General features: G+C 37.7%; 1 protein-coding gene across 4 annotated transcripts; it reads right to left on the bottom strand.

The window, feature by feature from the left end:
- Positions 1–807: 807 nt before the first annotated feature.
- Positions 808–26,713, bottom strand: epc1b (enhancer of polycomb homolog 1 (Drosophila) b). 4 transcript variants are annotated; one of them, XM_051862436.1, is made up of 16 exons: positions 26,388–26,713; positions 25,499–25,583; positions 16,479–16,638; positions 15,277–15,422; positions 14,934–14,969; positions 12,655–12,861; positions 12,427–12,575; positions 11,167–11,311; positions 10,786–10,944; positions 10,616–10,705; positions 10,344–10,492; positions 8,615–8,979; positions 8,192–8,313; positions 6,381–6,513; positions 5,950–6,295; positions 808–2,096 (listed from the first exon to the last, which is right to left on the bottom strand). In XM_051862436.1, exons 2-16 carry the CDS (start codon positions 25,565–25,567, stop codon positions 2,024–2,026), a joined length of 2,349 nt encoding a protein of 782 aa, XP_051718396.1. In that variant the 5' UTR covers positions 25,568–25,583; positions 26,388–26,713; the 3' UTR covers positions 808–2,023. The 4 variants fall into 4 exon arrangements, with proteins under 4 accessions (XP_051718396.1, XP_051718378.1, XP_051718391.1 ...); XM_051862418.1 differs by lacking the exons at positions 25,499–25,583; positions 26,388–26,713 and adding an exon at positions 23,269–23,736; XM_051862425.1 differs by lacking the exons at positions 808–2,096; positions 25,499–25,583; positions 26,388–26,713 and adding exons at positions 2,104–4,395; positions 23,269–23,739.
- Positions 26,714–26,761: the final 48 nt, after the last annotated feature.

Raw genomic sequence — 26,761 nt, 5'->3', positions numbered from 1 at the left:
GATCTTAGCCTACTAGTCAGCTTTGTATTTATGAACTCATAACATATCCAGCACATACTCTGACTGTAGCCACAATACTAAAGCATGATCTGTCACAAGACAGATTTCTTAATTTGTCTAATGATATTTCTCTCGTCTCTTTGTCATGTTTTTAAGGCCCTTGTTTGGAAACTAATGGTACAGCATAATAAGGGTTCACAGGAGTAAACTCCAGAAGCAGCAGCTGTACCAAGAACTATGGATGGGTGAAACAATGTAAATAAAGAATACAAAATGCAGTTAGGTCTTGTATTGTAATGATAGTAGTACGTTCTTGTCATTGTATGAAGGATTGCTGTAAAGACTTTTAAAATGTGATTCAACAGACGCTAAACTTTAACTCCTTAGTGCTGATATATTTGAAGAGTTTTAGAATCTGTGATGTGTCTTGATTTAGCAATATTGTGGCTATAAATGACTGCACCACCTAATTCTAAGTTGGGTTCTGGCTATGAAAATTTAGAAAACATGAAAAGGTCTCTGTAGATGTTAAACTAAAATGTTAGCAACCTTGGTGAAGGTATCACTTAAAATGGATTCAACCAAAAATAAAAATTGTTCAAAAACCTGAGGCTCTCTCCTTCGATTACGGCTAATTTAATTAATTAAAGCTAATTTAATTAAATGGGACTTGACAATCATACTTTGCAAGAAACACTTGTATTTTACATGTATAGAATTTCTACATAAAACTGTATGGGTGATGAAGAGAAAGAGCTGTATTTGTTCATAGAAAATCTGAAATAAAAATAAAAATGACAGACAGAATTGTGCTGGTCAAACACTTAATGCCCTGGGTTTATTAAACATTTTTTGTATTATAATTTTTTTTTTTTATTCCTTCTTCCAGGTGGGACTAAAAAAAACACCTCAAAGATAGATGATGCCATTGGAACGGGCATTCAGATTGTGGTACATACAAACAACAACTACGAGTAGCCTTGTGAGGTACCGTCCTCTTCACAGAAGAGAGCTCATGCTGGCCCCACAGGAAGGGTGCCACCATGAAGTCTTACAGGAAACAAAACGTCCCTTTTTTGTTCGTTTTCCTTATTTTCATATAAAGTGGAATGATGATGATGATAAAGAAACATACTGAGATGTCACTGTAGTCCTCTCCCTTATGAACTACTGTTACAAATAACAGACAGGGGACGTACAATCAGTCATCAAAAACAGAGGTAATAAAAATAAACCCATTTTCTAAGTTTCACAAACCCCAAATGAAAAAGGGTCTCAGATTCCAGAAAAAAAAAAAAAAAAAAAAAAAGACTCGGATATCATACAAAAGCAGCATTGATTAAAAAAAACAAAACAAAACAAAAAAAATAGTGCTTGAGTGGAGTGGGAGCAGCCACATGAGAAAGAAGACAGACAGACAGATGAACCCCTGCTGCTTTTCCAACAAGAGATGTTCACATACAACTGCTTTAGCTACACACAGAGAAACCCAGGAGGTTACAGTGTATTAAAAAAAAAAAAAATTAAGAATTTAAAGGGGGAAAACAAAACAAAACAAAACTGTAAACACCTCACAATAAATAGATAAAACAGCAGGTTTTGCACCATGCATGTGACACATACATTCAGATACAGTCTCACAAACACTTGAACATTCACAATCTCCGACACACGCACAAACTGCACACACACTACGAAAATCGCAGTTTTTTTCTGATTTTTTTCCCAAGTGCAAAACATCACAAATGAACAATTTCTGTATTCAAGTAATGTTATATACAAGGGGGTGTATTACAAATATGTATGTACATAGAATATTTTCCATATTTCATAATTTACAGATGTTGATATTTTAACAGTAACAAAATTTTTGAAGGAAAAAAAAAAAAAAGAAAAAAAAAAAAAGATGAGCATTGCAATTAAGTCCCAACGGCTGCCACGGAAACAGCGTCGCTACGATGCATAGCACCTAAAGGAGACGCCTCGATTATGAGGTGGTGTGTGAACGGTTGAGGGGGCGGGGCTACGTGACCTCCATGGCGACTGTGTTGTCTGTTAGACTGTTTAATGGTGGTTTCTCTTGATCGTGATTTTCCCTGCAAGACAAAATTCGATTAAATGAACTGATCATGTGACTTCAAATTAAACCTACTACTTTAGTCTTGTAAATCACACAATGAAGAACAAAAACAGCTACTACATAAAAAAAGTCAACATGAAATGGCGTTTGAAATGATGCAAGGTGGAATTTGATTGTAACTGATCATGCTGCAGCTGTTAAATAGCCGTTATTAAAACTTTTTTTTTTCTTCTAAAATATAAATACATCACAGAATTAGGGCTGCCCCCTAACTGTCGACTAACCGTTAGTCAACCAAAATTGTATTATTTGGTTAGTCGCAAAAAACTCCGTGAGGGACTGGTCGTTAATGGCGGGTCCTTGTGGTAATTACAGTATGTCGGACAGGAAATCCAAACATTTGCCTATCATTCATCAATCTCAAGGCCCCGATATTTTTCAAACGAAATTGAAGAACGAATTGATGCACTGTCATTTCAAACTAAATCAGGCCAAAACGAAGTTCGTTTTGGGAGTTCGACACAGCTTGCCAAAGCGAACTCTCAAGAAAAGTTCGCTCCAGCTGCAAAACCCCTTCGTACTACCATTGGTCCATGATGATAACGTAATATGGCATGCGTGCTGAGGCTCCGTTTCTTTCATGTAGAACTCATTTCATCTATTTGAGTCCGTCAAAGTAAGATAAGCGGGTGAAAACATGAACATACTAGATATAGTAGAAAACGAAGTTGTGCTTCTGATGAAATGAGGCACTGACACTGTTTTTCCATGTTTGATACTGTAAAGCTGTTTGTTTTTAACATGAGGTGACTTCACTGGAGTGCTAATTTGCAGAGTTTGTGCCAACATACCCATGTTGTAGGGCTGGACGATTAATCGAAAAGTAATCGAAACCAAAATTCAGAACCTCTAACCGACGTAATTTTCCCATGTCCATTATTTCGGTTTTTTTTAATCCTGTTAATACTTCCCCCTTAAAACACACACTACCACGTGTGTGACTCTGCCCTGTCCAGGCAGTGGCATGGAAGCAACAAGGAGGTGAACGCCGAGTCAACACACAGAAAAAGCGCGCGAGCGGTGAGCCTTGCTTCTTCACTAAACTTTGTCAGTTGTATGTGTTTTAAGGTTTGCCAGTTTGGACATTCAAGCGATTTAGAGATCGGATGTGTATTATTATATCGAGCTACCGTGCTTGCGCAGCTGCATTATGGCACGAACACTCATACAAACAGTAGCTGTGCAAAACGTGAAGATCGCACGAAGAGAGAGGAACGCAGAAACTAGTCAGCGCTGTCCTGTGATTTATCACTAAAGCTTATTATAGCATATATTTTTCTACTTTCGAAGGAACTATTTACAACCCACAGCTTCAAAATGAATAGAGAGACGGTATGACTAATTCACACACGCACTCGCTCTCATTACATACTGGTACTGTACTAATTTATCTTTATCTGATTTACAACGAGCAGAAATCTGTAAGAAATGTTAGGAACCATAGATAAAATAACTGCTGAAAGTGAGCTGTTATGTCAGATCACTCTGGAAAATATAAAAAAATATGGAAAATACACTGCACATATTTTCATATTAATGTAAACACCACTCTCAACAGTGTGGTAAATGTCAGATGTTGGATAACAGTATATCGCTGCTCACGTATTTCAAACTTCGTTTTACCCCTAAACGAAAAATGAAAAAGAACGTTACCGCAAGTATATCGGGGCCTTCAAATATGGCTTGTCATTTAAAACATGTAAGTCAGGGATGGGCAACTGGCGGACATTTGAAAAGCAAGTAATGTAAAGATTGCGTTCAGATTATAACGTTAATACTAAATCAATCCAGGAGAGGTCGCTATTTCCAGCTGATCCCCATATTAATAACAGTGTAGGATGTGTACGCTAATGTGAAAGTTTACTAAAATAAGCAAAAATAAATGAAAAAATTAAAAATCCAGTCAGGATGCTTAAGGGATTATCTTTTTACCAAGTTCAAGGGTCACCCATATGTTTGATTTGTTTGCAAACGAAATCTGTAATGAAAGATTTTATTGTAGATTGCCATTACACCACAGCACTGCTCACAAAATCCGCTTTCCACCGTTGGGTTGAACAGATGAATGGTAAGGAACGGTTCCAGTTGTATTTCCAACTCAGCCCGGTATGGCACGGCACGATTACAAACCGTTCTCCGCCCGGAATTAGCCAACCGTGCCGAACCGTTCTGCTAGAATGCGAGTAGTGACGTGACGTTGTCACTCAGGATCGGTCACTTGTCTGTTGCCTGGCTGCCGGTTTCTCCGTAGCTTGCTAAACATATTTGAGCAACGTGAACACAAATTAATCATACAATTAAAAGAAATAACTGATCATCCTACATAACGCGGTCACTATTTACGTCGCATATTGTGTGTAAACTCTTGCGTTACTAAGGCAACGACTGAAGAGCTCCGTTATTAGCCCCACAGTGGAAAACCATATCCGTACCGGCCGGCTCGGATCAGATCGGCATTGAATGGAACAGTAAAGCAAAGACAGTTTGGCCCGACGGTGGAAAACAGTTGCACTTGTCTTAGATTTCAAAGGTGAAATGCATAGTCAACAAAACCATTTTTTGCCAAATGAATGACAGAAATGTATGCACTTATGTTCTTATACATTTTTTTTTTTAAAAATAGTCTTTTTCATGGTAATATGTGGATTATGGTAATGCCATATGGAACAACTTTTTTAAATAAGCACTTTTTAACGAGGCTGAGTTGAAAATGTTCTCTAGGCTTGAGAAGGAGAAAAAAAATGTTGGCCCTCGTCACTATTGAAGTTGGCCATCCCTGATGTAAGTAGTAGCAACTTTACACGGCTGCTCGCTCTAACAATAATCTAGATAAATATGCGCTATTATTAAGCGCATATCCAATGTTCGTGCAGAGTGTAGAAGCTGAAGTATAGCGCGCTTACTGCATGACATGGGAGGTGCCGGCGCGATCACTTGCATTTAACTTAAAATACTCCGTCATTTTTAGTCTTACATCTAGAGTAGCTAATACATAATTTGAAACGGACTAATGTTGTGTGCACTCACAATAACAACTAAAGGTCGTGCTTTTGTAAAATAAAACAAACAGGATGCGCTTTGTGCTGTCTCGGTCTCTGTGAACTTGAGCGCGTCAAAAAAATAAACCGAAACTCAGCATGAACTTGCCTCACAGGAATGAGAAATACATCTATCAAAAGCTTGAAAATGTCTATTTTTAAATGAACCGATTCAAATGGAAAACAAATATTCTCAAATTATGTTATGAAACACGCATATAGGTGTGTGCACTACTGTGGAGATGACGAATCAGCATCCTCAACTTCAACACTGCAGCCGAAACAACACAAAACACTACTTTATCAATAAGTTATTAAAATGTTCAGATAGTCTCCTTGCTGTTTTTCATGACACATTCCTAATCATTACTTTTTCCAGCGCGCTGTGGCAAGCATGCACTTGAGGGCTGATTAGGCCACGTAGGCAATTAAGACTCATTATTAAGATTTATATGGTTTATTCATATAAATGTGCGATTAGTCGACTGATCGCTTAAAATGAACGACTACTAGTTGACTAGAAAATTTTTTAGTCAAGGGCAGCCCTACACAGCATTATAATGTACAGTATGAAAAAGTGTTTTATTTTGATTTGCTAAAGATTATTAATTTAACAGTGCATATATTGATGCAACTAAATCACACCCTTTGCAATTTGATAATTGCACTAAGCCTTATCACAATTTGAGTTTTATTTCAATTATTTGTGCAGTCCTACTTTTCATTTCTATTTATATAGGAATATTCCTTTGATGCCACATGGATTCTCACCTGGGCCCCATGTCGAGGGTAGTTGACCCTGTGGTGACCTTTGGGATGGGTCTGTTGGCATTGGCAGCAAGTTTTAGGGCAGAAGCGGGAACGGTGAGCTGACGCTGCAGCTGCCGCACGCTCAAGGTGCCTGCTGGTGAGGGCACGCTCACTCTTACAGCCCCGCCCACCAGCGCTTGGCCAGGGGCGGGGCCGGCTGTGCTGACGTGATGATTGGCCGAGGAAGTTCCGTTGTTAGTGGTGGTGGTGGCAACAGCAGGGGAGGGGGATGAGGTGAAGGTAGGGCTAGCAGTTGGAAGGATGGACGACACTGCAGAGCTTGTGTGATGTAAGCCCTTATAGACGCCTGCAGAGTCAAACAAAGTTCAAGAGTGAAAAATAAACCATTATATGCATAATAAATAAGTGAGTGTACAGTTTGAAAGACCAACCTGAGGCTGAAACGACTCCATTGACACCAACTCCATCCTCTTTACTCTTCAGCGCCATCAGCTGGTCAGAAGTCAGCAGTGCAGAGGCAGCAAACTGAGCACTGGCAACATCTATCGTCTTTGACACCAAACTCTGATAGAGGGAAAAAAAAATATATATATATACACATTTGAGTTAATACATTTGAAAATGATAGAACTATACAAAACAGCAGCTCTGTAAAGGCTGAAAACAGTTTATCCATTAAAGATATTTTCCATTATGTTTTTATGTGATCAACAACAGTGAGATTTTAATTTCAAGAAACACTCGTGCAGCAGCTTTAACCGGTTTCCTGTCATTTAAGGCCAAGGTATTAAAACATGTAAAGTGTTACAAATGTACAGCATCATTATTTTTTTTATTATTAATTTAAAAAATAACACCTTAAGATGATTTAAACCTAGATTTTCAATGTTAACTGTGGAAACAAGTCCATTTTGGGAACAGGACTCAGGGCTGCTGCACATTTTTTTTTTTTTAAATCAAATTTAAGGCTTTTTAAGACCTTTTTAGGGCCTGAAGAAATAAAAATTAATACTTTTTGCAATATTGTGCAATTATATTCTCAAAGTTGTTTCGAAAGGTTGATGATAATAATTAGAAGATATTTTGCAGAGTGTGTTTTTGTGCTAGTACCATGGCTGGTTAAGGCCTGTTGTGGACAGCTGACTCACAAAAGACATTCATATTATATGTGGTGGTTAGTTCACAGCAGTAACAGAAATTAACATTTTTATTAAGAGGCAATATTTGCCACCTTAAATTGATTTCCAGAAGCATTTTTACCAATAAAAGGGCATTTTTTATAAACTTATAAAATTTAATTAACATTTACATTTAATTCATTTAGATTAATAACAGTATAGGGCTGTTACCAGTCAGTCAAATGAAATCATTATCAACAAAATCCATCTTTGCAATGCAGAGGTGACACATCAGCGGCACCAGAAGCGGCATTAATATATTTGCACTGCATTTACAATTAGTCTACATACATTTAATTCAAAATTTAAATATGAAATGATTTCTAATTTTAACTTTTTAATTAAAATGTACTTTAAAACTAAAACTGCCAGTAGGAGGCAGCAAGTCACTGTCTTAATGAGTCAGTCATTCATTCAACCAATTTGTTCAAACGGCTGATTCATTTAGGAACAAAGCAAGTGGCCATCTTTATTGAATGGGTCATTGAATCATTAATTAAACTGATTAGTTCAAAACAAGGATTCAGTCAGTAAAAAAATATAAAAAAAAGACTCTGTTCTGCTGTGGTTTCATTTTGAAATTGTCATTGGCAAAATAAAGAAAACAACAATACTGTTTCTAAAATGTAACTCACAATGTTAACATTATTCATTTAACTGTTGTATAAAATAAATATCACATTTGCAATCCACCATTTAGTCGTAGTCTGGAGCCCTGTAACTGCATACCATAAGCAGTGACAGCGTCAGTGACAATATCGGCTCGCACATCGTTAAATTACATCATCACCATAGACGATACATATCACACACCCCTACACACATAAGAATGAACTTATATTTTGTAGTGCAAACTAATGTGTCCTCAAGACAACAATGGAAGAATGTATTCACATGACTATTTAGCCAAAACAGAAGTCTTAAAACATTGTCCCATGTAAAGAAGTCAACCATTCAATTGAAATCGGAAAGCCAATCAACAAACTCTTGCACACATCAGCATGCAATGAGGCACTAGAAAAGATTTAATGGACAGTGGACATCTATTGTCATAGAAGGCTGACCTGGGGGTTGTTTGTGACAGCTGTGCTGCCGGCCTGCTGCTGTAGTTGAACCAGTTCAAGCTGCTGTTTCTGCATCAGTGCGAGCTGCTCCTGGTGCTGCTGGTACTGCTCAGCGGTGAAAGCTGCAGGAAAACAGAGAAAAGATCAGTGATGTCCCATCCAGGACATGACAATAAATGCAAAAATAGAGTACTGACATGAGTAATTAACATTATCAAACCTTAAATTATGCTAATGAAAGTTATTTAACATTTTCACACAAGGACTCGGATAAAGCAAAAAAGGCTTCTAGGTCAGAAGTGGTTTACAACCCACCTTTTAAAAGCAACTTTATAAGTTATTACAAAACTAGACAAAATAAAAGTTTCTGCCTTGATAAGTCTAAGCAGCTATACACAAATGGTTTGGCAACAGTGGACTCACCCGGTGCGGGTGGAGGGGCAGGTGGTCTGGTGTAGGAGGCGGGGCCTCTCTGCTTCTGAAGCGTGCTGATTGGGCGGATGAGGAAGCCGCGACGGGGTCTCCGTGCAGACCAGTGCTCTGGATTGTCGGGATCGTCTGGCGGTGCCGTCCGAGGCTTGAAATGCCTCCAGCGACAGGCTTTGATATTGAGCAGGATTTGTGTGAGGTCAGGTGAAGTGGAGGAGCGGGCAGAGGTATCTGTGCTGGTGTGTGAGGTATCCATGCTGGGCTGCTGGGTGGGAGACAATGATGGGAATGCGGGGGAATCCGGGTCCAGCCCATGATACACATTATCCCATTCGGAGTGGGCTCGGTCCAATAAAACCCTACAAACAGATGAGAGAAAAAAAAAAAAAAAAGCTTGCAGAGTGAACGTGGGTTTCATATTTCTTACAGTATATATGATACTTTAAAAAAAGATTAAATTGGGACAGTCAATTAAATATTTGAACTTAATGGAATGATATGCCAATTACAATTTTTATCCACAAATAATTGCACAATACTTACTGAGAAACACAATTGCATGTTATATTTACACACACACATATACATACATACATACATATACATATATATATATATATATATATATATAATTAATTATATATACACACACACTTCATTTATACTACCCTCATTTATATTAATTTGCGCATGATAAGATTCTCTGGTCTGATGAGACCAAGATAGAACTTTTTGGCCTTAATTCTAAGCGGTATGTGTGGAGAAAATCAGGCACTGCTCATCACCTGTCCAATACAGTCCCAACAGTGAAGCATGGTGGTGGCAGCATCATGCTGTGGGGGTGTTTTTCAGCTGCAGGGACAGGACGACTGGTTGCAATCGAGAGAAAGATTGCGGCCAAGTACAGGGATATCCTGGATGAAAACCTTCTCCAGAGTGCTCAGGACCTCAGACTGGGCCGAAGGTTTACCTTCCAACAAAACAATGACCCTAAGCACACAGCTAAAATAACGAAGGAGTGGCTTCACAACAACTCTGTGACTGTTCTTGAATGGCCCAGCCAGAGCCCTGACTTAAACCCAATTGAGCATCTCTGGAGAGACCTAAAAATGGCTGTCCACCAACGTTTATCATCCAACCTGACAGAACTGGAGAGGATCTGCAAGGAGGAATGGCAGAGGATCCCCAAATCCATGCAATTAACTGCAGTAATATGACAATATTCATATTTGATTAAGTGATATTTTATTTGTTTTTTCTTAGTAAAATGTTTATATGTAATTAAGTACAAATTAATGTAATTAAATATTAAATGGTAAGATCAAATGAAGATAATACAAATGAACTGTATCATACAATTTAATCATTCAAATTATACAAATTAAAATTACATATTATAAATAAAGATAATACATATTTAAATTAAATTGTATTTTCCCAGCAAATTTAAAATGCAATTGAAGATTTTCATATAATTGCAGATAACTAATTTAATCTGTATTATCTTTGAGGACTTTTTTTTTTTTTTTTTTTTTTTACAACAAATAATAATAATGTGATTTAATAAAACAAATTTAACTGCAAATTAACTGAAATATACATCATATATAAGTTCTTAAATGACGATAATACAAATGAACTGATCTGCAATTAATCATATGAAATTATCTGCTGAGATAATATAAATTAACTGTAGTTCAATTAGATAAGTTGTTTAACTCACCTGCCCCCTCTGCCCACTCGTCGCCGTGCCAACCCCAGGCATCGCCGCGGGACCGTGAGCATGGTGAGAGAATAGCGATACCGCACATCTGCTACCCCGCCCTCGGCAGGGTCTGACCAGGGCCAACCGCCCACGAGTCCCGAACGCACCTTTGAGGAAAAAAAACAGAATTATTTACTAATAATATATGGCCTAGACTGCAGCCTCACACAGGATGAGAGAGCATAATTTTTCGCTCCAATTCATGAATATAAAGAAGCATCACAACGTACAGCTTGATATTGACAGCCTGTTCTCCTCCTGAACCCAAACACACCATCTGGATCGTTCTCCTCCTCGACCTCTGAAGAACCAGAGAACATCTGAGGAAATGAAAAAGAGTGTTAAACCAAGAGAAAGCAGAAAAGGATTCCCATGAATCTCTGATTTAACGCATGTATACCTGTGAGAAGGGTTCATCGTCTGAACTGGGAAAGTCATACTGATTGAGGTCTTTAGTGTTAAAGACTGCCGGGCCTGAGTGCACAGAGCCTGCCAACGGCAGTGGCTTTGCCTTCTTCTCATACTTTCGTTTCTGCCGTACAACCTCTGGCTTATCCATCTACAGACAAACATTACAAACAAACACATACGATATTTATTAAATAACCATCATTAAATATTTCTTTTGTACTTAATATTTCTATGTATTCCCATTTTATTCAGTTAAACTTAAGATAATTTAACAGAAGCAAAACAGAAGAGAATATTTTGAAATGGAATGTGTTTAGGGCATAAGGGGAAGCCAACTGGCCCAGACAAACAGAGCTCAGAGTGTGTGTACCTTGATCTTATAGTCCCGGTCATGTTCTGTGTGTCTGTACTGGTTACTGTTTGTGATTGGGATCAGAGGAATGACTGGTTTCTCCAAAGCTCTCTGAGCCAAAACTTCTGCCATAACCTCCCCTCCGAAATCAGCCATGCTGTTCCTACTCTCACACACACACACACACACACAATATTATAATAAAATATTATATTCACTACAGAAATTTCATTGATTTTTCCAGGTCTGGACATCACCAGGGCTTGAAATTAACTTTTTGCTCACCAGCCAGCCACTGTGGGTTAGGGGTTTCATTCAGTGGTTTCATTCAGTGGTTTCATTTAGTGGTTTTCCAAAGTTACTAGCCACAATTTTGACATTGACATCATGGGGAAAAACTGCCATATAGATATCTTTCATAATCATCTCATAATTTGGCAGCAGGTATATTAGGCTGCTGTCCCTTTAAGACCTTACACATGGATCAATTATACTTTTACACATGCGTTTTAACTTTTTACGTTCACTTAAAACATAACTGACTGAGAATACGTAAATACACGCCAAGTCCGACACTGACAATATTTTGTGCGTATCTCGACTGTTTAAGCACAATAAGCAGTGAAAAAGAACTCAATTTAGTATTGAGAGGTGGCTTTATATGCGCACACTTTGGGTGTGAGCACAAAACGTGCAATCCCATGCTGAAATTCAAGACCTGTAACACCAACAATATTCTTCCAGAGCAAATGAAACGAGTGAGTGAGGGGAGGCGGGTTTATCAACTTGATGTCAGAGAGATGAGAGAGCACGAAAGCGCAGCTGGAATCTTGTATCTAATCTGAGGAAAATTTGTATTGGAAGCGTCTTAGATATTTCAGTATCGATATGTATTGAAAAAATCAATATTTTTGACAACACTACATTGCACTGTTTATTATTTCAGATGCCTTTATAAAAAAAAAAAAAAAAAAAAAAAAAAAAAAAAAAAAAAAACACAACAATTGAAAAAAGCATATATATAAATGTATATAAAATTCAACACGCCAAAGTGGCTAGTAGGAGTGACTGAGTTACACGCCACTGCTGAAATTTAAAAAAAACCCATTTGGCGGGTGTTAATGTCAAGCCCTGGACATCACAAATTTAAGACCAATATTTTATTTGGTCTTATTTATATGTCCCACTCAAACTTCCTGTAGCAATGTTAACACATTTCTTGATATTTCCAGGTTGTACATGATCACAAATGAGAAGGTGCATGACGTGTGCGTGTACCTCTTTTCTACGATCTCCAGCGTGAGGTGCAGCAGCTCTCTTTTGCTCTTCTCTCGTCTCTTGATCATCTCCAGGATGGTGACAGCCCGGCTCAGGTCCCTACGCAGCTTCAGCATTTTCTCGTAAGAAGCTTCATCGTTCTTACGATTCTGTAGAGGAAGAGAACTTGTAAACATTTTCTCATTATTCCATAAGCAGTCAATTCCTTGTTGAGCGTTTCCCTCTTACCTTTCGCGTCTGCATCTTCTCCGTTCTGCGCCTGAAGGCCACATAGGGGTCACTGGTGCTGGAGCCGTCACGCTTCTCCTGTTTAACGACAGGGATGAGAGAGCCGCTCTGACACGCTTTCCTCTTCCTGCTCCAGTACTCAAACACCTCCTTTATCAGCTCATCATCCTCCTTTAACAAGAGTTTGGCCTCCTGCAGAGACACCGGCTGAGAGAAAGAATGTTTCTAATTAAGCTTCTTACCAAGATAACAGGCTAATGAACATTAATATCATTAGTAGTGGTCAAAAGATTGTCAGGGCTCAACAAGGTTGATTTTTTCTTCAGACCTAGTTGGGCCTGTAAATCAGATTTTCACTTACCCTGCTAACAATTTTACTAGCCCCACCACAAATGATAGACATTTTTAACATGTTTTTGCGAATATAGAAAAGAAGCCAAAATAAAAAGATTAGTATAGTATGGTTTTAAAACAATGACCGACGTATTTTCAATCCCTGTTCACACCAAGAACAATAGATCACTCATAGGGTCACTCATGAGGTGAATGATAAAACCATTGACAGCCAATTACAATAAACTGACTTCAAAGAGCATGCTTCATACAATGAAAATGATGTTGGACGATGGTGTAGACACTAACATAGTTATCATTGATCTTGTTGTGAATGGACCTTAACTATCGATTCCAAAGCATGGTCAAATCAATCAATGTTAGTCAATTAATTCAGCAGAATTCAAAAGTAATGTTCAAAAGTTTGAGATCAGTAAGATTTTTTTGGAGCAAAAATAAACACTTATTCAGTAAAGATGCATTAAATTGACAGTAAAGATGCAAAAAGTGACAGTAAAGGCATTTATAATGTAACCAAATATTTACATTTTAAATAAATGTTGTTCTTTTGAACTTTTTATTTGTCAAAGAAACCTGAAAAAAAATGATGGTTTCCACAACATTAAGCAGCACACCAGCAAATCAGCATATTAGAATGCTTTCTGAAGGATCATGAAGACTGGAGTAATGGCTGCAGAAAATTCAGCTTTGAAATTAATAACATGAATATATTAACAAAAAAATTAATTGAAATATTTTACAACATTTCTGTTATTATTTCTTTTTAATAAATGCAGCATTGGTGAACAGGAGACTTTCAAAAATATTTAAAAAAAAAAAAAAAAAAATCTGACAGACCCCAAAATCTTTGAAAGGCAGTAAGACTTGGATTCTCAGAACACATGCACACGATCAGCTACAGTAAGATGTAGTGACAACAACAGTGGGTTGTTATTATGGCTGGGACAACACTCTGATTATCGATTTGGGATACAATGAATCTGGATCGATTCTGATATTTTTCCAAATGTATCGCGATTCTCTCTCAAAACGACTTATGAGCTTAGTTTTTAACAGATGGCACTATACGTGCTTTAGAATCACACATACTCTGCTTGCTTCCAGTTCCTTGACACACACCACTTAAACCTAAATCATTAAGTTCGAAAAGGTTGAAGCGAACTACAAGGGTGTTTGCAGTGGGCTGTGTTTACATTAATCTCACGTCATAAAAGAATTCTGAGCGGGTGCGCAAGTATATTTAACCACTTACTCAGCCAGATGCACAAGCGCTCTCCAGCAGTCTTCTTCGTGAGCATTTGATTGTGTGGTTAAAATCTTAACTAAGCTCAGAATCAATTTGAGAGAGAAAATATCAGGATCGATCTAGATTCAATGTATCATGAATTGAGAATCGATGTATTGTCCCAGCCCTAGCTGATATCCTTATTGTTGAGCCCTGACCCAGTTCAAACAATAAGTCACAATTCACTGTCTATACATTTAAAAAAAATGGTGTGTTATCCATTCACAAGGCTGACAATAGGTGACAATCAGTGACAAAGACTGACAATCAGAATGAACTAATAACTGCTAATCAACCGGCCCTGGCTCATACATCAGCCTATGAATAATCATTAGCTCTACCGGGTCTACGGTTTTACCCATAAATCAGCTGCAGAACAAGCATGCCCTTACTGAAACACTAGTGCAGTCTTGGAAACAGTTTATTCATTTAAACACACGTTGCTTTAATATGCTTATTAACAAGAAACAAATACACACTATTTCCCTCAAGCAAGCAAAACATGTTACAGCTACACTCTTATCTGCAAATGTTATCAATTCCAAGCTGTCTTATAGTCTAAACTGCAAAGCATAGCTCTAGCAATGCCAGGGTAATGGGTTTCATTCCAAGGGAATGCATAAACTGATAAAACATATACCTTCAATGTAATGCAAGTCACTTTGGATAAAAGCATCTGTCAAATGAATAAACAAGAAAATGTAAAAAATTGATTATATGAAAAGCTATCTGCTATTTATATTTATTTTAATATAAGATTTTACAGAATCCATAAAAACATTGTCTGTCATGACCTGCTTAATAATAAAATCCATCTGAAGGGTCTCTGAAATTAATCATTTGAGCACAGATCAAAACACTCGGCAAAGCACTTGAGCACGGGCTCAAGATCAAAACCACAATTAAATTCCAAATCTAGAGTTTGCTTTTTTTAAATGATATCTATAGTTCTGACTATTCCCAGTTCTGCCTGCCTCTAGTACCTGCTGTCCACTGCCTTTCTCCAGCCGGTCGATCATCTCTTCAAACTGCAGGGCCCCTACGTCCATCTTCTTCTTCAGCTTATTTACAAATGCCTCATCCTCTGAGTCCAGGTCATAATCCGGCTGTTCTGTGTCCAGACTGAACGCTGTGTAAATTGGAGAGAGTGGGAAAGAACAATAGAGTCAGAACAGTTTTACTGTGAACCAAAACCACGATAATCCAAGTTTGACTGCAAGCAACAAACTGTAGTCATTGAAAGGTGCAATATGTAATTTCTATGCCTCTAGTGGCATCAAACTGAATTGCAATCTATTTGAAATGCCCAACATGGCTGTGTTCACATTTAAAGTTGTGAATTTAACTTGTCCACCAAACTGAAATATTGCATAAAACATTTGCGAATAAAGCAGCGTTTCTATCCCATGTGTTCAAGAGAACATAATGTCACTTCATGGGAAATTAGTGGAAAATATCTAATAAAAATGTAAGTTGCTACAATCAGGGAAGCCACTGTGGCTCTTTTTTCCTACATCACAAGTGACTCTGAGCGCACAGACGAAACACCTGGCTGGTGTTTGGGAATGCAATCATGTGACACTTCTAAGATCATTATACCAAATCATTCTGATGACAAACTTCAGCTCAGGCATTTCAGAATAACCAAACCAACATTTGAGATGCTGTACAATAAAATTGGTCTGCTGGTTAGTCCAGGTATCCAAAACAAGTCACTATTGAGGTAAAGTCAGGCAAGTTTTGTTGCACATTGAGGCAAATTTAGGCAAATGTGTTTTCATCACAGTTTATGCACATATTCCAAAATACGTATAAAAATAGGTGGATGGAGATACTGACTCCAACTACCATGAGTTTAGGGCAATTTATTTGTCCAAACCAAATGATCAAGGTTTGGCTTTTTAGGCTTGTGAGCTCCTGCTAGTATAGCATCTTTCTCCATTGACAGGCATTCAAAAGTAGCCAGACAAAATATTGTATTATATTATAATCAATGTTTTACCAGTGCTAAAGTCGGTTATGAAGAGCTTTTAAAAAAAGTGTGAAATGGATTTGTATTATTTCCTGTCTGCTCCCTTTCATGTCACAGCTGAGTAAAGTCAGTAGTAAAAGGCGTGAAGGACACAAACCTCAAGCAATCAATCTGAAAGTGATATTTGGTCTGGGTAAAGGCTGAATGACTTACGCTGTATGTGAATGAGCTGTTTGGGCATCCTGAAGTCCCCCGGATAGAGGGACTCATAGTAGGCGATGTTGCTCTCAGCCTCTGGGACGGGAATGACCATGTTGTCCCTCTTCTCCCCGTACACCTGCTGAGCAGAGATCGCCCGCTGGAGATGGTGTTCCTACATAAACACAAACGACAAGATTTAATTAAGTTGCAAATGCAGGTTTATGTGGGGATTGGGTGAATGGTGACAAGTCATGTGACTAAATGCTAAGATTATCTATCATAAAACACATTGACACCACTTTAAGACATTATTTGGAGTTTCACACTCATTTCAGAGCAGCATATAGGACCGGAACTTCAATCACACCAGCATGTCCAATAGAATCTGAATGGCTGCACCAAAAAAAAAAAAAAAAAAAAAAAAACTCGTATTAAAATACATTATTATGCATTACAATGTTGTTGGATAATTGCCAGAATTTCACCAGTCTTGAGCTCATTTAGACTGCCTTATTGTGCATAATTGTTATATCTTCTACAATTAAAAAAATTATGCACATATAAATGTAAAATATGCAAACAAGTACCAATACATAAATGTGCAAAAGAATTGCTATAACACACAAACAAATACAATGATATAAACACAGCCCTTAAAAGAATAAGCCCATCAATGATAAATTTAATACATTTTAAACCTAAAAAGTGGAACGCAACAGTGCAAGTGCAAAACACAGTGGCCAGATGAGAAGTAGCAGTCTGAAACAGTCAAATAGCACAGCACACTGTCAGCACAATAAATAGGGTACACTAGGGCTGGGCGATATGATATTATCATATATCGATGATGTCTTTCAAGTATCATGATGACGATAATAAAAGTCCGTTACAGACAATAATCGCCAATATCGAGTCTCGTAGTTACCATGCACATATTTTTTCACATGATATAGCATGAATTAAATATTATGAAGTCTATGCTAGTAGCTAATTTATAGGGAATAAAAATCTATTCTGAAATTACTTAATTTACTTAAGGCCAGGAATCGAATAGGCCTACTCTTTATAAAATTAACATTTAGATTTTTACTCATTAATAATGTGATTTTATTTTTAATCCATTCTTCAAGCGCGAGATGAAGCAGACACTTGTAGCTACCACGCACTGTTCTCTGAGCTGCGCACACATCGCAAAACGCGCAGAGAGCCGCCTCATAGGCTAGTTCGTGGACAAATACACTCAAAGTTATGTCACAATAACCCCATAAACAGTTTTGTCACATAAACGATTGAGAAAGAAAATGTGTGTAACAGCCTATATTGGATTTGTGGATTGACATCAACCTATAGGCCTACCCACTAAGGATGTTCATTTCAGTTTTAACCGACAAGATTGTTACATTAGAATTAAATTAAATAATAATGAATAAGTGTATGACTCATTAAAAATAACGGGTTTTCCAGGGGTTTAGTTTTACATGCGCAAATACCAGCATAAACAACAGAACAGGAGGATTTACATCACACACCTGCAGCGCAGAATAAACTCATTAGCCTATATAAAAAGGAATAAATACGCAAAATATATTCACTCAAACAATTATTAACAAAACAAAAGAAAAACAACTGTGACAAGTAGTAGCCTATATACTGAGTTTTTTTTGCACGCTCTCCACACAAACACGCTCAAGGAAAAGGAAACTTGAGACGGCAAAAAGCGGTACCCGTTTTCTTTATTTTACAAAAACACGTTTGTGAGTGTACACAGATAAAATTAGACTCTTTACAGTTTACGTATGACCATAAATGGAGTATTTTAAGTTGTTTTCACTGGTGTCAGGAAGCAATTCATGTGCACGCCGGCGCCTCGCGCACACACATCAATTCTAGCACTGCTTGACATTGCAGCCTGTTCATTACCAAAATAAATTAAAAATAAAATACCAAATAACATTTGCAATTACTTATTTTTACCAAATAAATAAAGCAGCATTTATTATTTTGTTACAAGAGGCCTATATAAGGACACCTTGGAGCTCTAAAAACATAATAATAATAATAATAAAAAAAAAAAAAAAAAAACCTTTCCATTTTTGACCTGCTCATTAAGCGTTTTCTCAGAGCAGCCTTGGATATGTCTGTGTAAACGACTAGCAGCAGTATCGTTTAATTGACTAGTCTCACACATCTGTAGCTAAAACTGTATACAAACATTTCAATTACACATAAGGCAGTTTTTATATCAATTCTTAATAATTGTTTCTACTCCAGTTTGTTGGTGAAATATAAACATTTAAATGACAATGAAGTGTAATAACTTGTTTTCATGAAAGAATTATTCAAACATAGCCTACATTAAATAACGAAGACATCACTAATAGGTCAATTAAAAATATAATGAATATGCAATATGGTGCATATTTAGCAAAATATACATAAAAACTAGGGATGCACGGATACCATTTTTTAAGGACCGAGAACGAGTACACATACTTTTTTCCCCCTGGTACTTACCGATACCTATACATTTATTAATTTCTCTCTCTTTTTTGTTTTTTTGGTGATGTTGCAGTTTTCCAAGCACAACTCACGTTTATGTGCTTGTCACAAACTTAAAGAACAAAAATTTTAGTGTCCAATAACCTTCAAAGGGCATAATTACCAATATATATATATAAAAAAATTGTTGTTATATTAAAAAGAAATTTACAAACAAATTACAAACAATACAACGAATACTACAGATAAAAATTAAATAAACATTTTTTTCAGATACAGTAGGTTTTTTTTTACTATGTATACATTTATTTAACATCTTTTGTTGTTTTATTAACATTAATGACAAATATAGGCTACGGTACCTTAAGACCGAATCCATGGATACTGACACACATCCTGGTTTCACCCAAATGTTTACGTCGACTTAAGCCATAACCGACTGTATTTACATGAGATACTCCACACGATGGACAATTTAATAACTATGTGTGCATTTGTGTGACCATTCAGGCACGAGAAGAACTGATCACGCGCAAGAGAGCGCGCTTCTGGTCTGTGTCATTCAGCGCGATTCCGCCTATCCCGCCTTCACTAATCGATAAAAACCTAATAAAAACCATATCATTATGATTTAAAACAAGAAATTAATTTTATCAGTCCAGAGCTAATGTTCACACAGCTGACATTTAGCTGTTGTTATCTATGTTGTTTGCACAAAACAGACACTGAACAAAGTCAAAAAGTGTTATTGGAGAAGCGCTAGTTAAACGTCTGTTTCAGTCACAGATTTCGGCTCTCCAAAACCATTTTCATCTGTGCGCTGAGTCACTTATGATGCCACAGTGGCTTCCCTGATTGTAGCAAATATTTTTGGCTACCGGTGCATCCCTACTAAAAACATTAACTGAACTGAACTAATCAACTGTTGTGGTCTATTCTTAGTTCCCAACAATGCAAGGGAACCACTGCATCTGACAGATCCAGCTCTGCTGTGTCAAACCAAACCAAAACATTGGCATGCCAGTACACAAAACTGCATATGCTCAAAACATGCTCCACTCTCTCACATATATATTCACATACAAGAGAGCAAACACTGACCTCTAACAAACTAAACTTGTAATAAAAAAATTTAAAAAAAAAAAGTTTAGTGGTTGTTTTGTGTGTACACACACACACACACACACACATATTATATATATATATATATATATATATTATATATATATATATATATATATAAATTTCCTGTGATGTCAAAGCTGAATTTTCAGCATCATTACTCCAGTCTTCACTCAGTGTCACATATTCCTTCAGAAAGCATTCTAATATGCTGATTTGGTGTTCTATTATCAATGTTGAAAACAGTTTTGGCTGCTTAATATTTTTCTGGAAGCTTTTTTTCCCCCTGAATTATTTGAAGAACAGAACATCCAAGAACAGCAACATGTGAAATAAATATATATATATATATATATTTTTTTTTTTGTAACACTATAAATGTCCTTACGATAACTTCAAAATAATGCATCTTTGTTTATTTATTTATTAAGATCTTACCCCAAAGTTTTTAATGGTAATGTGTACAGTGGTGGAACTAGAGTTTTATACATGGGGTGGCCAAGGCTATTTCAGGTGGTCCATAGACCATGACAAGTTGGTGTATAACCCTAACGTGGCATCAAAAAGCATGAATGAAACCCTATGATTACTGATTACTTTACATAACTAAACTATACATTCCTATATTGTAATTTAAGACACTATGACTGCACTGCGTGTATTATTAGCACAGATGTAAACAATGATTGTTAGGCTACTGGAGCTCTCTTATTTCTCTTATCTGATTAAAGGATTAGTTCACCCAAAAATGAAATTTCTGTCATTAATTACACTCATGTCATTCCACACCCGTAAGACCTTCGTTCATCTTCGGAACACAAATTAAAATATTGATGAAATCCAAGAGGTTTTTTTTAATCCTCGATTGAAAGCAACAAAGTTACTGTCATTCAAGATCCAGAAAAGTACTAAAAACCATTATTAAAATAGTCAACGTGACTACAGTGGTTCAAACCTAATATTTCAAAGCGACGAGAATACTTTTTGTGCGCAAAAACATAACAAAAATAACGACTTTATACAACTTGTCTCTCCCCTGTAATTCTCATACACTATTAACGTTGCTGGGCTGCCAGGTTCTACGTCTGAACGCCGACTTATTATTGGCCGGCTCCTGCATCAGCATCACATGCATGCTTCGTGTTGCTCACGATACTGAGCTAATACTGAGCCCACGCTCACGATACTGAGCTAATACTGAGTCCACGTTCGGACGTAGACACAGAAGCTCTGCAACATAATTAACGTAGCAGAATGACAGGGGAGAGACGAATCGGTTATAAAAGTGGTTGTTTTTGTTTTGTTTTTGCGCACAAAAAGCATTCTCTCCAAGATCGCCAAAACAGCAGTGCTTCCCGCACATAGACTTTACTTGGGCGGGCCACCCAGGTATATTAACGGCCACCCAAGTATATTTGGAGACACATTTTTGCTTTGATTATATTTATCCTCTTATAAGACATCATATACGCCCGAGATAATGAAACTATCTGCGATCGATTAACTCGTAGAAAAGCTCCCCTCGCCCTATGCATTTCGCACCTGCTCATTCCAACGTGCGCTGCAGACTCTGGATATTTCACAAAGACAGGGTTCAACAATGCGGGCGCTTCTGTGTGCGAACCGTAAAACGTATTTAGTAATGATGCTGAAAATTCAGCTTTGCCATCACAGAAATTCTCTTTTAAAATATATTCAAATAGAAAACAATTATTTTAAATTGAAATATTTCACACTATTGATGTTACTACATTTTTAATCAAATAAATGCAGCCTTGAGAAGCATAAGAGACTTTCAAAAAAATTAATTATTCTTAAGTATTCCAAACTTTTGACCACATCACTCGCTTGATATCATCCAATGATAAAAATCCACATAGACAAACCACCAATGCTGGTTCCAATACCCTATTATTATGAACATATGTCAGTGGGACAGCAGCACATGCACTTATCTGCCACCTCACACAAACACTATAACGTAAGAGTCTTGACACCTGTCCCAGAGTGCTGAGGTTAACACCACCATCTAGCATTTTAACACATTCACTTTTAGACAGACATGTTTACTACATGCATATATTATTTCCCCCAGCACATTCGCACACATTAAAAGATCAGTCTAGTAAATGTGTGTAATTCTCATTCAAGATTTGTAAATCAAAGATATGTGGAACATGAACAATGTAGTTTAAAACATGCTGCTTTATTTCTTTGATTTTATGCTTAAAAAAAAAAAAAAAAAAAAAAATCACAACTTGGAAACACAGAAATACACAGACAAATGTCATGGGGGAAATAATTTAAGTTTAATGGATCTGATCTAAATATTTCCACAATAGTACTTGCTGAAAGAGAAGACTGCATTTTATTTCATGTCTCTAATGTTTGATTGTATTATGCTGAACTACAGATGAAATGGAGATGTCAAGAGCTTCAGTTGCCTGTGTTGAGAAAAGAAAACAAGGCCTCATGTGCGCCCCTGCCCCGGTCAAACGGATCACTGCAGACACACACCTAAACAGACCGGTAGGGCCAGATATGCTTCCTCTGTCAATTCAGAGATGCATTCACCAATGCACATAAAATGTAAATTCTTCTCAGCATACCTTCATTAAAAACATGCAATTAAAAATAAATATACTAACGCTTTCATTGACCCGACAGCTATTCTGACTAAAGCTTATGGCTCCTTAGAGAGAGAAAAAAAAAAAAAAACACTTTTTGGCATAGACACTTTTAACTATTAAAATACGAAACAATACTGCACTGATTCTTTTGCTGGTGTTAATTGGCGATTTCTGTTTGGAGGGGGGCAGAGATTGCCGCCCCCTTTGGTTCAGTGCGCGTTACTGCACCTCCACGGAGCCCTAAGATAATCAACAAAATGGCTGCTTTCCCCGTGGTCACGTGACTCCTTTGTACTCCGTAACCCGTCTATCGGCAAAAATACTGCGTAGTAATCACCCCCGAGATTATACTTGCAGAGAAAAACTTCTAATATTTGGGCCCAATATAATAAACCTCGACCGTATCGGACGGTAGCTACAGATTTGACGCGTTTCTGCAGGAGAAATGGCGGCCATTTTGTGTACACTGGCGCAGAGAAGCAAGGGACGCGCCTCTGTCAAGAAAAATGAAATTATTTCCAAAATACATGACTCTAAGCAATAAAACGTACCGATTCCTCTTCTTTCTCCATCCCCGTGGGCATCTGTGGCACTGCCCGGTTAATAGACGCATATTCGTGCAGGTCGGGCAGGTCCTCGCAGCGGAAGACGGGTAGAGGCTTGGAAGCGTCCAGCGCCCGCGCCCGAAACGACAGTTTACTCATTTTTCTTTATAATTCGAGATGCAGCATAAATCTATCCGATCCCCTAATGTTCCCTACTGGTCCGATTAAAGTTCTCATGGATGATGCCGGTTCGGTGTCCAGCAGTGCACGGGTCGCTCGGTGGAGGTGGCGGGGCGAGCGGAGGCGCGAGGCCGGGTGTCGGTCGCTCTCTCTCGGTGTGTGTTTCTAGCGCGCTCCGGTCCCTGATTCCAGGCTCAGTGCGCCATGGCCAACATGGCGGACATTAAAAACACTCTTTAACGGTTCGCTCGTGCTCGGCGGCCCAACCCCCCGATCCCAGATCAGCCATTCCCACATGGGTTTACAACGCATGCGCCTGTGGCGCGCGGAGAGAAGGGGGCAGGGAGTGAAAACCACTCCCATACCTTTTGCAGAGCGCGCCTCTTCAAAACATCTCTTTTTGACCGGTGTGAATTAGCATGATGTAACATTTTAATTGATATTAGGGGGGGATTAAAAAAAAAAAAAAAAAAAAAAGGTAAATAGACTAATAAAGTCTATGGAAAGACGATGATTAATACTTGGCTTCTGGTTCTTTTCCAATTTTATACACAATTCATCTTTTAGTTAATGACTACACAAGGTAAAGCAGGTGACCGAATGACAGAAGAGACATTAATACTATATTTTAGTGGATTTCGTTGCCTTCGATTACTGATGCATGCTGTATTGTTGTGTATTTTAAAAATAAACTTTATTTTACAAGACCATTTCCCCAACTTCCCCAGCTACAGAAGCTGAATTATTTTACATTGTCACAAACCTTTTTAAATTAGCTATAAATAAATATTAATAATATATTAATATTAAAAATTAAATAAACATGCATATAAATATAATGTAATGTGTTTACTATCAATTTGCTGAAGTAAATTTTTTCTGTAAAAAATAAAATAAAATAAAGAATACTGACCCCAAAATTTTAAATGGTAATGTGCATGTATATACTTGTAAATTGATCTTTGTAAGGACAAGTTTGAGTTTTAGACCATCGGAGTGAGGGAAAAGGGTAAAGTGAGGATCTTTTGGCTGGTCCTCAATTTCTGACACCCCTTTAAAGGCTGTGTTGAGGGTTAAGACTTGGTTTTAGGGTTAAGGTAGGGTTAGGCACTGCATTATATCAATGAATGTCCTCACAAAGGTAAGCATACGTGTGTACATGACTATATAGCCATATATTTTTTGACCAAGTCAAAAAAAAAGGTAAAAAAACAAAATTTTTAAATCATTCATTGTTAGTTACAATGTTTGCCATACGTGTTTGATATAGAAGTTATTCAATCATACTTCTGAAGTGATATTACTTTTCTAGGTGGATGAACGTCTGGTTTGTGTTACTGACCTAATTCATGAGAGACCAATAGTTAAACCAAAAGTTAAAAAAAGTTACATATTTCAAACATTATTTCCTTTGGTTTTATAAACTGAAAAATCATATTCTGTGCTTTATGCTGCCGATGCTAAGCTCAATTTGTATTTGACTACAAACATTCCTTTATTAAAGTACTAAAAAATGATTTGGCAGCTGCATATAAAGGTTTTATGTTTAAGTCAAAAGAATTTTAACACCAAATCACTTGATTTTCACAGGAACATCTGGGAAGCAATGTAGCTGGAATCAAAGACAAGTGATCCTTGTGTAAACGCTGGTCAAAGAAGATGACAAAGCCAAAATTTGCCTTGAAAAGGTAAGGATTTATCCCCTGCTTTATCTTAGTGATGTTACAGCACAATCTAAAATACTATTCCCACTGGAAACAACGAAGACAAGTGCCTCATGACGGTAATGAGACGCCCACAAGATCATGTTTCACTGCAAAAACATGCAGCATTCCCCTTCTGTCTGCTAAAGCAGTCCTATATACTCTCTCCTTCATACATCCATGTACTTGCATCATAATAAGACCACAACACACCAAGTAACAAGAAAACATCCAGATTTAACAGCGCAGAATTATAAAAAGCCATGCATGATGTAACCACATATGTTTAAGTATTATCTGATATGAAATGCCTAGGATAAAGCACCTATGATCTAGCACAAGTGTAGTTTTACCTCCACTCCCAGAAGACTGTCATTGCCCACAGGGGACCCGTCTCGCCCTCCAGAGGGGCAACAATCCATCCGGTGGCGTCCATCCCTGTCACACACATTGACAAATAAGCATTGACCATGACCATACTCTTGACCTCATGGGTGAAGGTTTTGCCTTCTCTGGGACAACTGCCAAATTATGACATAAGTGCAAATGCACACAGCGTTCTTGTACCAACAAAGGGGCAGTGCTGTGTGTTATTTTTCCATATTAAATTAATAAAAGACAAATCTGCAATAGCGCCACCATGCTAAAGCCGAGAACAATAACGCATTTTCGGTCGCTTCGCGCAAATCCATTTGACCGTTCACAATTCTGTGACTTCAATCCGGATTTTACGTAAATCAACAACGGGCGCTCGTGCAATATGAAGCTCGCGGAGCGGAAGAGAATGTAAAAGCTGCTCGGCTAACCGAGAGAAAAAAAAAAAAAAAAAAACATCTGACAGGACAAAAAAGCGAATCGTGGCGAGCTTTTAAAGAGGATGACACGTAGTCTCGCAGTTAATGTGCGGAGATGATGCGGCCATCCGCAGTCAAACCTTCTGCAGATATTTAACCTGCGCGAAAAGTGCACCTTCGTCTTTGTTTCAACCCACAAATAGCTCGCGAGCGATCATAAAATTCCGACATTTTATCAAAGTGTGCAGTTATAATAGCAGACCTAATTTAGTAAGGTGTTTTGAGTTTATTTTCCGGGTTGATGTGACATAATGATGTTGGGAATATGCTGACGCTCGCTTGCCAAGTTCAGTTTGACTCGCTCATTCAGCAATCCTTTATGTTATTAAAACGACATTAATCGATCAATCCACTTGAAACGGGAGGCAGACATATAGTGAAGACTTACCAGCTCTAAATCCAGAGATCTCCACGGGTCTGTCCTGAATTTGCCACATTTCAATGTTTCAGACGGCGTAACTGTGTAACGCATCAAGGTGGTGTTTGGCAAACAAACGGCACAGTCGTCAGACATACTGTCTCTCTCTCTCTCTCTCTCTCTCTCTCGCCTTTGCCTTCCGTTCGACACACCGATTAGAGAATTTCCTCGGTTAAATGAAGACAACGCAACCCCGTTAAGAGATCCGGCAGGGAAATGAAGGAGTTATTTGCGTCAGATTAAGGCTGTAAGCAGACCCCGGGGAGAGTCCGAGACTGCCACAGGGTTAATAACTTTGCAATGGCAGCGAGACGCCGTCTGATTGGTCAGTGAGTGGCACCAAT

This window comes from Ctenopharyngodon idella, chromosome 2 (assembly GCF_019924925.1).
Source record: "Ctenopharyngodon idella isolate HZGC_01 chromosome 2, HZGC01, whole genome shotgun sequence".
In the NCBI taxonomy this organism is placed as follows: domain Eukaryota; kingdom Metazoa; phylum Chordata; class Actinopteri; order Cypriniformes; family Xenocyprididae; genus Ctenopharyngodon; species Ctenopharyngodon idella.
This window is presented reverse-complemented; position numbering and strand designations above follow the sequence as displayed.